Genomic DNA, 12,377 nt, shown 5'->3' on the forward strand with positions numbered 1-12,377 from the left:
CAAATATTAATTTAGAAGTCAAACAGCAAAAATCAGCGTTATATTTTCAAATTTTCACAGGACTAGTTTTGACGGTTTTTGCGCTTTTGCAGCTGAAGATGATGATTCGGTAAAACCATCGAAACTAGTCCTGTGAAAATTTGAAAATATAACGCTGATTTTTGTTTTTTTGGCTTCTAAGTTAATAAGGAAATATTTACTGTACATTTTGCAACAAAACGATTTTTGTTTAGTGCTCTGAAATATTTTATTTCTCTGCCAGATAATTGCTTAATACCTCATCTCTTTATCACATTGAATCAGCATATTTGTTATTTTGTGTCCTTTGTTACGTAATTAGTCCATCTTCACGCAGTATCAGTTAACAGAAGAACTTAACGTATGTTATGCTTTTGGTTTAAAAATGCATCTATTAATAAGATATGAAAACTTATTTGTTCAAGTTTGAATGTTGACGGCAGAAACAGAAATGGAAATTAAAAAAAAAATGAATGTTTAGAAAATACATTGCACAAAAGTATTTTCTTGTGAAATGTTTTTATAATAACTTAAAAAATCCTCTAGAAAATTCTATCCCCAAATATAAACAAATTACTTTTCTGTGAAAATACCTCATTTTATTTAAAAGAGCATATGTTATAGCTTCATTTTGCTTATAGAGATCTTTAAATAGATTCATCTCATCAGCTGATCATCAGAATAAAAGTAAAAATTACATTGAGGACAGGTCCGTAAGGAATATCTGCATCTTTTGACTAAATAACGATTATAGATAAAATTTAAAGTCACATATGGCTTCGGTATAGAGAATATGATATGAATATTGCGTAGGAAAAAATGAAATAAATTGATGTGAGTTTTTGAAATTGAAATTTCTTCTTCTTCCAGCAATAAAAATGGATCCAAGAATTTTAAAAAATGAAGGTCGTCTGTATCTTGCTCTAGAGCTAGAGATGAAGAGATAATTTAAGCTACAAAGGAAGAAAATATTCTGTATAAATCTCCAATATGCACTAAGGAATATGAATAAAAACCTGCGAACAGCCTGACAATCAGACAGTTAGCATTTTAACGTAGTTGAAATATTATGGTTATTAAGATTTGTTTGCAACAAAAATGCCTGAAGATTTTACTCTATAGCTACAGAACAGGGAAAGCCAAAGCTTTCCAAAATATTTTTATTCCCAGAATTTTGTATTAAATGCAAAGCTCATATTGACTCAGCTTACCCTTTTTATAATAAAATATATGTTTCTTCTCGAACACATGAGACATAATCTGAGAAGACTCACGGATAATTTACGAAGATTTTACCTATAACAGCTTTGATAATTCAGCACAGATTTAGTGCAAAGAATGCATAAAAGATTCTTGAGATTTAAATGCCTTAGGATGCACGAGGATATCTTTGTCACTTCAAGATTCTCCTCTCCTCACCGAGTTGCCAGTTTTAAACTTCTGCCTGGTTATCATCGTCTTCCGTTTAATTTTCATCGAATAATGTTGGCTGCTTCACTTGACTGCATTTATATGATTGTGCTAAATTGATGAGGACTACTTACTTGGTCGTATGCGCTGTACTGAAATATATTAGATTGACTACTAAAACTATGAAAGAACACTTATGTAATGAGAGCTAAGTTCTGTCATTTGATAATAACCGCAAAATAAGTATATCATAGGATGTAAAACTGAAAATTTTTTTTTTGAATACTAAGCTAATACCTAACAAATGTATTTCTACTCAAAATAAATCTGTGATATCAAACTTTATAGAATGCGGCTGTCCTGAACGGTAAAGTGGTTAGAGGAGGCTGACAACTAGTTCAAACTCCAGGACCCCGGTTTGAATCCCGTGTTAATATTGGTTATTCGTGCGAGTCCTTCCGCTCTTCTTGAGAATGCAGCATCGGTTTACTTCCTATGGTGCACCCTGTTCAACGTTTTTGATGAGGAGACAGTTAAATTGTAGAGACATTAGGTATTTTTGTGGGGGAAGCAGGCAAGATGAAAAATGAGCAATCACCTTCGCCGAGAATCGAACCACGGGACCTCTGGAATACCGGCCCAGCGTGCAGAACCACTACACCACGAAGAAACGCTAGGAAGGCGAAAGAAATACCTTATAAAATGGCTAGTGATTTCGGCCATTCCCGAAAAATGGTGATTTTTCGGCTAGTGATTTCGGCCGTTCCTGAGCAAAAGTTCTGAAATTAGAATAAAACTTTATATCAAACTTTAATTTGGAATTTTGTATTGAAGCAGTGGCTGAAGAAGTTGTGATCTGTGACTGAAGCCGTGACATTTCATCTTCATGCATGACGATAATATCGTAAGAAAACACAAATGAATTATTTCGAGAAAAAGGAAAATCAATCTATATACATTTGTAGTAATGCAAATATATTTATATATTTGCAATAACGCACAGTTTTGCTTTTTTATATTGTGATGAAGGAACATGAATCAAAATGTACTAAAGTATGCTAATAAAAGCTTCCGTTCAAGGTGACGTTGTAAGGATTATGTTAATTTTATTAACAGTTAAATTTTAAGTTCCTTTCCTGTAAAAGCCCACCAGCGGCCGAGCGGTAACGTCACTGAACACTGGTAGTTCGGTCCGAGGTTCGAATCCCGCGAACGGGCTGGCTGCATGGGTGTTTTCGTGGTTTTCCCCATGTGTAACGTGTATACGAGCCAGTTTCCCTTAAAAAGTCCTCCACGAAGGCATCCCTCCTTTAAGGCAGATAGCCCTCGAGTGCTTTGCCGTAATCTAATAAAAACTTACTCTAATAAAACCAAACCAAACCTTTCCTGTAAAATTCTTAACTTCAACTTACTACTTCCGGCCAGAACGTAGTTTTGGAATCTTGCTGAATATTTAATGAAGAGGAGCGGTATTTAAACCACGAAGTTACTTACAGAGTCAGAGAGAATCAGAGTTTCTGATTTACGCGCGTCTGCCTTTTTGGCCGCACTCTCTCCCAAAGCTGTTATTACGCTCGGCCGTACTCAGGCCCTTGCTAAGCTTCGTCGTCAAATAAGTTAAGGGGCCAAGTCGATTTGAATCTTGATAGCTTCGGCTATATTTCTTTAGTTAATCTTAGTTATAGTTTAATTCTTAGTCTGTTAAGTTCAAGCCTAAGTGTCGGCTTTGTTTGTACACTACCAGGCGGAGTTTTGTTAAATCTTATTGGAATAATAAAGGGTTAGTTACCCTTCTATCTTGTTGTTTCTTGTCCCACGAACTTCAGCGATCATTCGCTATCTAGTTCTTACAACGTAATAAAAGATGGGAAATAATGCTTCTATGAATGCCACGAATTTTGAATACTGAGAGAACTCAATTTTACGACATTCGGCGTCTCGGGTTTTGTAACATGGAAAAAAAAAAAAGTAATAATAATAACTCTTTAATATCAATAAACTGAAGCATTACAAAAGTAGCTTTCAGAAAGAGTTACATTAAGTTGGCCTTGTAAATTTGTAGTTAAATATAAAATTAAAATGTAAAGGGAATGAGCTACATGTTCATAAGAGAGAAAAATATTGCAGTACTCGTACTTCAACTGTGAATTGTATTCAGAAACATCTCGTCCCTCGCAATCTTGAAGGCTTCTAATTCTTCTAATTTGGAGATTGGCAAATGATTCGAATATTTCCTACTTGAGCTTTAACTCCACAACAAAACTGACTGTCTCCTTACGTTTATTAGTAGAGGTATTGGGGTTAGAAGTAAGAAGAATATTGGAACAAAATTTGAGAAATATCAGCTAACACATTTGCGTATTTCTAATTTGCTACGTACGTCACAGCAGACAAATAGTTAATTTACTCTGAATCTCGAAAATCATATTTAAAATAACATTACTAGAAATAAAGTCCTAGTTTGTTTTCAAGTTATTACTTTTCTTTCTTTTTAATAAGTAAATAATAAATTATAAGTATTCTCACTTTCGTAATTATTCGTAATCAGAATTTTATTTTCTGCTTAATACTGTTCCTACTCATGACTTTTTCACCCAAAATGTTAATTAGTCCAAAATGTTAATTAGTATGTTAATTAGTATTAATTAACATTTTGGGTGAAAAGATATCCAGCTATAAGATAAGATTCTTGAGGATGATGCTTTGTGAAAAGCGGGTTTTTAAATACCTGAAGAAAACAGAAAAGCATTCCTAATCTCAGACTGCTGGGAGAATGCAGTTGCGTACAGTATGCAGATGTTTCACCATATTCATGGACATATCTTTCATAGAAATGAGATGAATTATAAATTTACATAACTTTCAAGAGTTTAACTAAATTAATTTTATGTTCCATTAATCGTTGCCCATCCTTTACTTACAATTAACTATGGAGTCAGGCATATAACTTCAAGATGTATTAACCTCAAATGGAGTTAAAAAAAATCGTTCTGAAGAAAATTTGCCAAACTCTTGAAGAAAAATTCTGCTAAATTTTGTTTACTGCAGTTTTTGTCTCCCTTCTTCTTTACCTTTATTTACATTGATATTAAACTTGAAAATTGAATGGAAAAGGAAAAAGAAAAAAGCTAATTTGCTCTTCTACTTGATAAAATCAATAATTCAAAAACAGTGCAAAGCTTCAGGTCAATGGTATTATTCAAAGATGAGGCGAATTCCCTTTAATATTACTAAAGTTATAGCTAGTGATTGATGTTTAACGTTAAAAATGAATGAAATATTGTGAAACCACCCAGTCCCCACTGCAGGCTACTTAAAATGAAGAACATCATTATGAAGTACTCTAATACCGATGGGAATCTCTCTCTCCCTCTGATAATCGTAAATAATAAGATAGGGAAGGAATGAAAAAAATCATCCCCGATCTAGTGCCTTCACATGAGCGTAGAAAGGGGAAACCTCACTGACGGAGGGAAGAGAGGGGAAATCAAAAGACCGGTCTCGGACTTGCCTCGTGTTTGCTCCTACCAACTAGTTGATCGCTAGTCTCACTATAAATACTCTTTCGCGTGCCACTCTCCAAGCATCACTACTCGCTTTTGCTGTGATGAGTAAAAGCTTCTGACTGAAAGATCTTTCGTTCTATGCAAGGGACAATATCCCTGCTTGCAAGGTCAGCTGAGGATTGTTCTTTGTTTTCATTCTGTGCAAAATAATGGTTTCATAAATCCAAATGGAGTAAATCCCGTAAGCTCTTTTACAGAGCTTTCATATTTACAAGATGAATCTCCAAGTAAATGTTTTCTCAAGTGTGTTATTTCTCCCAAATACCTCAAGGAGTATCGGAGGGTGATATCCGTTGGAGATGGGATTCAATGCTGCTCTGGCAGATGCCGGAGAGTTCGGACTGTATCAGAGGCTTCTCTGTTTTGTTTTCTTATTGACTGCTATCGCATACCTTTCATTAAGTTATTGGATCCAGATTTTCATTTTAATGGTGCCTGACCACAGATGTCGGAGCGACGACCCGCGGGCGGAAGCGAGCAATGACAGCAGGTGCCAACTAGGGAACTTTTCTTCCTTGGGAAACGAGTGGGTATCTTCAAATGAGAGCGCCTCAAGAGGAACCGGTTGCCCCCAGGGATGGGAATATGACTTTTCTTCACTTTTTCCCACAGCTGCCACAGAGGTGAGTGATCAGTCCTCCCTCACGAAGGATGTGCTGACACAGTCTTTCTGTGTTGGAGGTTTATAAATACAACCATTTTTTTCCCTAACTGTTAATTGTTTTCGCGATCAATTGCTATTAAAAAAAGGAAGAGTAAACTTCTGAATTCATATATTAGATTTTAAATTGATTTTTTTAATTTTTAAACTAATTTATTTTTAACTGCTGTGAATTTGAGAAATTTTCCTTTTATTGTGAAGCTTATCATGAGTAAGAACAGTTCTATTTTCCTACCAAAATAGGGTCTCTAAAAAGAAACTAAGTTCTTGTTCTTTATAAACAATGCAAATATTTTTTTTCCTCCAGAGATATTTTAGAACAATATTCTGTTCGATATTAAATTAGTTTTAAGTACAGCAGTCAAACCTATTTCAGAATGCTGATATTTCGAATCTGTATTATTTTTCATATCCATATTGCTTTTATACGGTCAAAACTATATTTAACGATATTTATAACAAACGATATTTTTTGAATCTGCTAATACTTTTTTATACACCATGCACATAGGAAAAATGGAACCTTTATATATAATAGGGATATACGTATATAAAAAAAAGGAAAAATTCAAACTATGAAGTCATGAATACATTCATATCAAAGTTCAAATACATTCATATCCTCATCACTGGTTAACATTATGAACTATGATTTATGAACATTTATTTATTAAGTCCCCATAGTTCTCTTCATTGAATAATGTTTTGCCAAGCACCTTTTATCTTGAGCACCTATCATTCAAGAGGATTTCTCCAGCAATTTATGTGATATATTTTGATAAAAAAGCAAATATATTAGAACTAAGAAATCAAGATTTGAAAACACATAGGGGTAAATAGCAAACAAATCAGAGAAGGAAAATAAATGAAGAGTTGAATGAAGTATTAATAAAATTAATCTAAGCTAAAAGAAATATTTAATTTTAAGAATAAATTAATTACTGTTTTTTATATGAAATTAAATATCAAAGTACATTAAATAATAACACATTTCAAAGTATCTGGCATGCACTGTAACTCATTTTGCAGTTTCCTTCAAGTTCTTTTAATTATCAAAAATAGTTAATTTATTAGAAATGTTTAACGTATTTCTAAACTGTAACGAGCTACAACCACAGATATCGAAGATGAAAGTATTCATAGTCAGCAGCGGTTTTTTTGTTTCTGATTACAATCTCTGCTACCCGTGTTGCTGAATATGGTGTCCTGCGGCTTTTTGTAAGTGTAACGTAAATAAAAGTAAATCGCCCTTGTCCAGGAAAATCTTATCTTCCCAAAGCGGAGACCTATATTCTGAAAGAAGTACACAAACCAACTAACGAAAAACGTAACACGCTATGTGATGCAAATCATATCTACATCAAGAAATGCATTTACTATTCAAAAAATTGAATCGTTTATTCAAATAAATATAAGAGAACAAAAACAGCATCAAACCTCACAGCTAGTTCCTCCGCAAAATTAGTTTCCTGTAATAAAATAAAAATGGAAGATAACGGTAAAAATTAGACTCTTTGAAGTTACCAATAAAACTAATAGGAATCTGAATTGAAATTTTAAAAACCTCTTCCAATAGACAAGATCATGATGATCAACGTAGCTTAAATGTAATTGCAATACCTTTTTAGAAAATGTAATTGCAATACCTTTAGTATGAACAATACCTTTTTAGAAATTGTCTAAAGGATAAAATTTGTTGTGTAATCTCGCTTTAAATACAATTTATAAGCCGTTTTAAATTTATTTTTACAGTTATAAATGCGCGTTTAACATTCACTACAAACGTACTCGCTCTCTTCATATAAAATATAAGGAAGAAAATATTCTTGTTTAATTTCATAAACGAACATCCAATTTAAGTCTCATAAAAAGAGCCAATTTAAGCACTGAAAGCTTTGAATTTCATTGAACATCATTCCGTGCTTTTAACTAGAAATTAGAACATGTTACAATTTACAATTAAGTAAAATCAGACTGGTATCGGTTTAAAACAAAGTGCTCTATGCATTCCTTAGGCATGTCTTACTTCTAGCGCATTATCACATCACTACTGCTAATTAATACTAGTACATTTACTAAAAGGTTACTATAAACTAATTTTCTTGAAATAAAAATTTTATAATATGTTTATAAAATGAATTTTATTCCATTATATTTTCCCTTTTTCCTCTCAGTTTTTTTGGTCTGAGTTAATTTTATAATATCTTTATAAAATTAATTTTATTCCATTATTTTTTCCCTTTTTCTTTTTATTTTTTTTTGGTCTGAGTTTAAGCTGCATCTAATGCAATCATTTTTTGTTGGATTACACCAGTTTACAATTATTTGATATCACATAATCATTATTTGCTTCAGATGATCCCAAAAGGCGATAAAAATACTTGGTGGAACATTTTAAGCAAATAAAAAGAATCACAAATAATACTTTGAAAAATATGCATTTGAAATAATTACTCGGTTACAGTTTAAAACGTTTCGAAACTTCTACTGAAATAAATTGCTTTACTTAAAAGTGCATTAAAAGTTTTTGATATGCTGTTTTTAAGCCGAAAGATAATTTTTTCGCATATAAAAAACAAAATTGAATAATAAAATTTTGCATACTTTGCAACACCGTCTGTATTTAACTTTTAAATGCTTAGACGTTTCGTAAATGACTCGAGATAATTTCTTATTGACGAATATATTTTTTTAGACTTCATCCTTTATTTGGTAAGATTATTATTGCAAATATTTCCAAAGCGCAAAAATTGTTAATGTGATTTATTACTGATTTTAACTTATGTTATAAACAGTGTGTTTATCTTTGCTGAGATAAACGCTAATATTTTGAAAATACTTAGTAAGAGACATTCTGTTGTAACTACGATTAGATGATTTAATTATTTAAGATGTGATTAAATGATTTCCTTTGTAAGTGGAGGGATTGTATGTGATTATGAAATCTTATCAAATATTTATTCGTGAAACTGCAGGGTTGCAATGCACATTTAATTTGTTCACAATCACAGCAGGACTTAGTAACATAAAAATGGTTTATTTTACTCGCGATATAACTGTACTATAGTTCGAGACTTCTGGTGCATTCGAAGACAGCGTGTGTCATTTAGTTGTAATAGTTGGAAGTTTCTAAGCGCAATTATATTGGCAATCCGGATGTCTGCCCAAAGTCACCAGAGCAAACAATTATGGAAATTATTGCAATGAATTCGTGCATGGTTCTTTTCTCGGGAATAGCAGAAATGAATCTCGACATTTTCCTGTTTCGGTTTCTACGCAGCTGGTATTTAAGAGTATCTCTTTCGGCATGTGGTAAATTTGTTTCAGCTACGTTTCTTTCAGTATCCTTCAAATTCCTTTTGTTGCCCACGATGATCTCTTAAAATACTGTAAAAATCAGTGAAACAATGGCAAGGAAATTCATATTTTTTCTGAAGCTTCAGCACTTTATTAAACGAAATCAATGACCGCTGTCAAGCAATTTTGCTTTTGCAAATGCAAATAGGGGAGGGCACACAAATACAGCTTTGAAAACTATTCAAATTCGTGACATTTCAAAAGTTTTTTTACGTAAAATAATATCAAATAACTTGCTGTTCTCTTTCTCTATTTTGATATGCGTTCAGGTAACAACCAACTGTTTTTTATGACTCACATTTGTACAGCTCTACATGCATATGTTTAGAAAGCGCTTTGTAATGATATTTTTAAAAGAAAATTCAAACAAACCGAAGTTTTTTTTTTGTTTACTGATCAGGATACGCTGCTAGTTTGTTAGAAAAGTTTCAGCTGGAATTGTGAAAGTTAAGGTATACCTAGTTTACTTGAAAAGCAAAAGCGCTGTGCCTTAAATAACAAAGTCATGGGAAAGGCAAGAGTAAAGTGAGTTAGTTATACGGGTATTTCAGTAGTGTTTCAAATTTTATTTACAAGTTAATGATTAATTCATAAATAAATGATTTTTATTCGTACAAACTTACTTTGAATTATTATAGATGTGGCTAGTATAAATATTGCAGAAATTTCAAATAGACTCTTTCCTTAAACTACGGTAGTAGATAATTATAAGAACAATGTATTTTATGTTGTGTATTCTTTTCTTTGACCTTTATATTAATTTACCTTTTCATTTGATGTCTTGAAGCCCGATTTACATACAGCACGTTAATGTAATTTAATTATCAAGTATTTTATTTATGGCTACATAAGTATTAAATGATATAATAAATTCAGGTACAGATATAGCGGAATACTTTTTAATAGTGAGGACTGGAAAAATTGTTATAACTGATATTAATTTTCTACACTATCATAATCTGATTAATTATATGTACAAAGATTATTATTTAAAATGGCAAGGCCTTGCAGCTTAATGCATTTCTCAGAAAGTTCCAAAATTTATCAGTTATTTAGCCGTCTAATCATCGAGAACGTTGCCCAGAAGTACCCCCACAGGGGGCGATTGAATTACATCCGCAAAAAGGAGATTTCTCAATTTTGATGGAGAACAACCTCGGGGGGATGAATCCAAGGGTCTCCCCCCTCTTATCCTATCACCAGATCTTTGAGAGGACATATATACAGAGAATTTTGCAATAATACTTTTCCTATTTCCAAGACATTATTTCAGAAACAGAGATATCGATCATAACTTTCATTAAAGTTCTTGCTTACTCCGGATGCCTGCTTCATCATTTCATCACGATTAAAAATAAATTTCAAGAAAAATGTTTAATAATTCTTTTCAAAAAGAATAAGTCTTCATTCTTAAACCACAGAGACCTTAAGTATTTTTTCTCTGAAAAACTGTTGTAAGCATTCAAAATCGAATTCAAAATTCAAAATCAAATTTTATATCAATACATATAAAAATATTTATTCTAGTCCTGTTGTAAGCATCTTTAGCTAGCAGTTTAACTTAGTCTGTTAAGAATATTTCACGGATATTACAATCTAAAACTATATTTTTTATGACTGGTCATTTCAAAGAGAAAAGTAATTTTAGATAACATATATATTCAATGAATATCCAAAAATCTGTACACTACGATTTTCTGTATAAATCACTCACATTTAGTAGTAATAATCATTCATTAAACAAATAAATTAAGAGAATAAGAGGATTTTACTTATAAGAACTTCGCGTATACTTTTAAAAACACTAAATTACATATACGTACCTCTTTTATAGTTATTAGTTCTCAGTGACTTTCAGGCATTTTAACAAGGGGGGGAGAGATATGAAAAAGTTGATTTGAGATATGCAAGGCACTTAGAAAGCTCATAAATTTCAAAATAAACATATAAAAATATTAATTTTATTTTGAAAAAATAAAAGGAAATGCTAGAGGTAAAGTTTTTTAAAGATATATACTATTATTTTTTTAAGATATGTAGTATTTTTTTCTTTTCTTGAAAATATATTGACTATATTTTTTTTCAAGTGCATAATATTGTTCATTTTCCCTTCGGCTTGAATGTCCTTAAATTCATCGCACTGTTTGAATGCAAACAAAAAAAGAAATAAATCCTTAGATCATTTATGTATAACAAAATGTTTCAAACACGATTCGTCACGCCTGCGCAAAAACCGTTTTCGCATTTTTTACGTAATTTAAGGTAGTTTGAGAGGTGGACAGTATGACTGATAACAAGTATAGAAACATCTTTAAAGGCGCCAGTGAATGGAAACGATCTGCATCGAAGAATTCAAAAGAGAAAATTGCCAAAGAAAAACGCGAGATAAATCTTTGCTGATCGATTGCCAAACGACAATTCTTTAAATGGCAGAAAGGAATCACTTTCTGAACAGTTCATAGAAAAACCTCCTGAATATTAAAACAGTCGTTAAAATGGAAGATTTTGTATAAGGAAAAGAGAAATCTCTTTAAATAACTGTATTTAAATGCAGGTTTTGGAGAGGAAAATCATAAAAAATGCTCTTAAGACGCACTAATTATAATCTAATCAATTGAATCTTAATGCAGTTTAAAGAAATTTTGTCGGCAATTTATCGGCTTTAAATATGCAAATTTATATTTTTAAACAAATTACATATGTTTGGATAAACTTCGCCTGTGAAAGTATTTGGAAGATAATTAAAATTAGTTCACAGTTTTTACTTCTCAGTGTTTAAAAGAAAAATTAATAATAATTCGTTATATCTAAGCTTAAAATGGATCAAAAATCTTGTATTGATCAAATGGACCAAAATATATTATTAGGATATATCGATACTAATGACCGGAACATAAAATATGTGCAACGCACCCGACAGATTCGAACCCCAGACCTTCCGCTTACTCGTCGGTTGTGCTACAAGTTACACCAGGAAAGTATGCGGAGTGGGAAGACTGGGAGAAAATACCTTATAAGCTTACAAATAATCAATTTTAAGATACAACACGAAATATTTTGAAATTTTTTAAATCAGTCAGTCAAAAGTTCATAAATTTCTTGTGGGTAACTATGACCCTTTTTAACATCCGGAAAGTTAATGGAGCAGAATTAATGATCCAGAAGGCTTCGAAGCTTGCTTTTCAGACGTTAGATATTGAAAAGCATTCCATGATTTTATAACTCACTGTATTACAAATTGCACTGATTTCAGAATCTAGGAATTATACTAAGTAAAGAGACTTAAAAAGGTCCAAGAAATATATATTACTTAGCACAAAAATGAAGTTTATTTCATTCGTGTTTGGACGCGTTTTCCAGGACGG

At 31.9% G+C, this 12,377-nt stretch overlaps 2 protein-coding genes across 2 annotated transcripts in view; one reads left to right on the forward strand and one right to left on the reverse strand.

The window, feature by feature from the left end:
* Window positions 1-12,377, reverse strand: part of LOC118187434 (DNA (cytosine-5)-methyltransferase 3B-like) — a 487,890-nt gene that overhangs the window by 145,509 nt on the left and 330,004 nt on the right. The gene's annotated exons all lie outside the window — the stretch shown is intronic.
* Window positions 4,975-12,377, forward strand: part of LOC118187428 (organic cation transporter protein-like) — a 231,287-nt gene continuing 223,884 nt past the window's right edge. Inside the window, exon 1 of the mRNA XM_035357647.2 lies at window positions 4,975-5,617. Within this exon, the coding sequence (XP_035213538.2) occupies window positions 5,294-5,617 (324 nt within the window). The 5' untranslated portion in view covers window positions 4,975-5,293. The remainder of the gene's footprint in view (window positions 5,618-12,377) is intronic.

The sequence above is a fragment of the Stegodyphus dumicola genome, chromosome X1, assembly GCF_044657685.1.
Source record: "Stegodyphus dumicola isolate Sdum_Otavi_A_Nest chromosome X1, ASM4465768v1".
NCBI lineage: Eukaryota > Metazoa > Arthropoda > Arachnida > Araneae > Eresidae > Stegodyphus > Stegodyphus dumicola.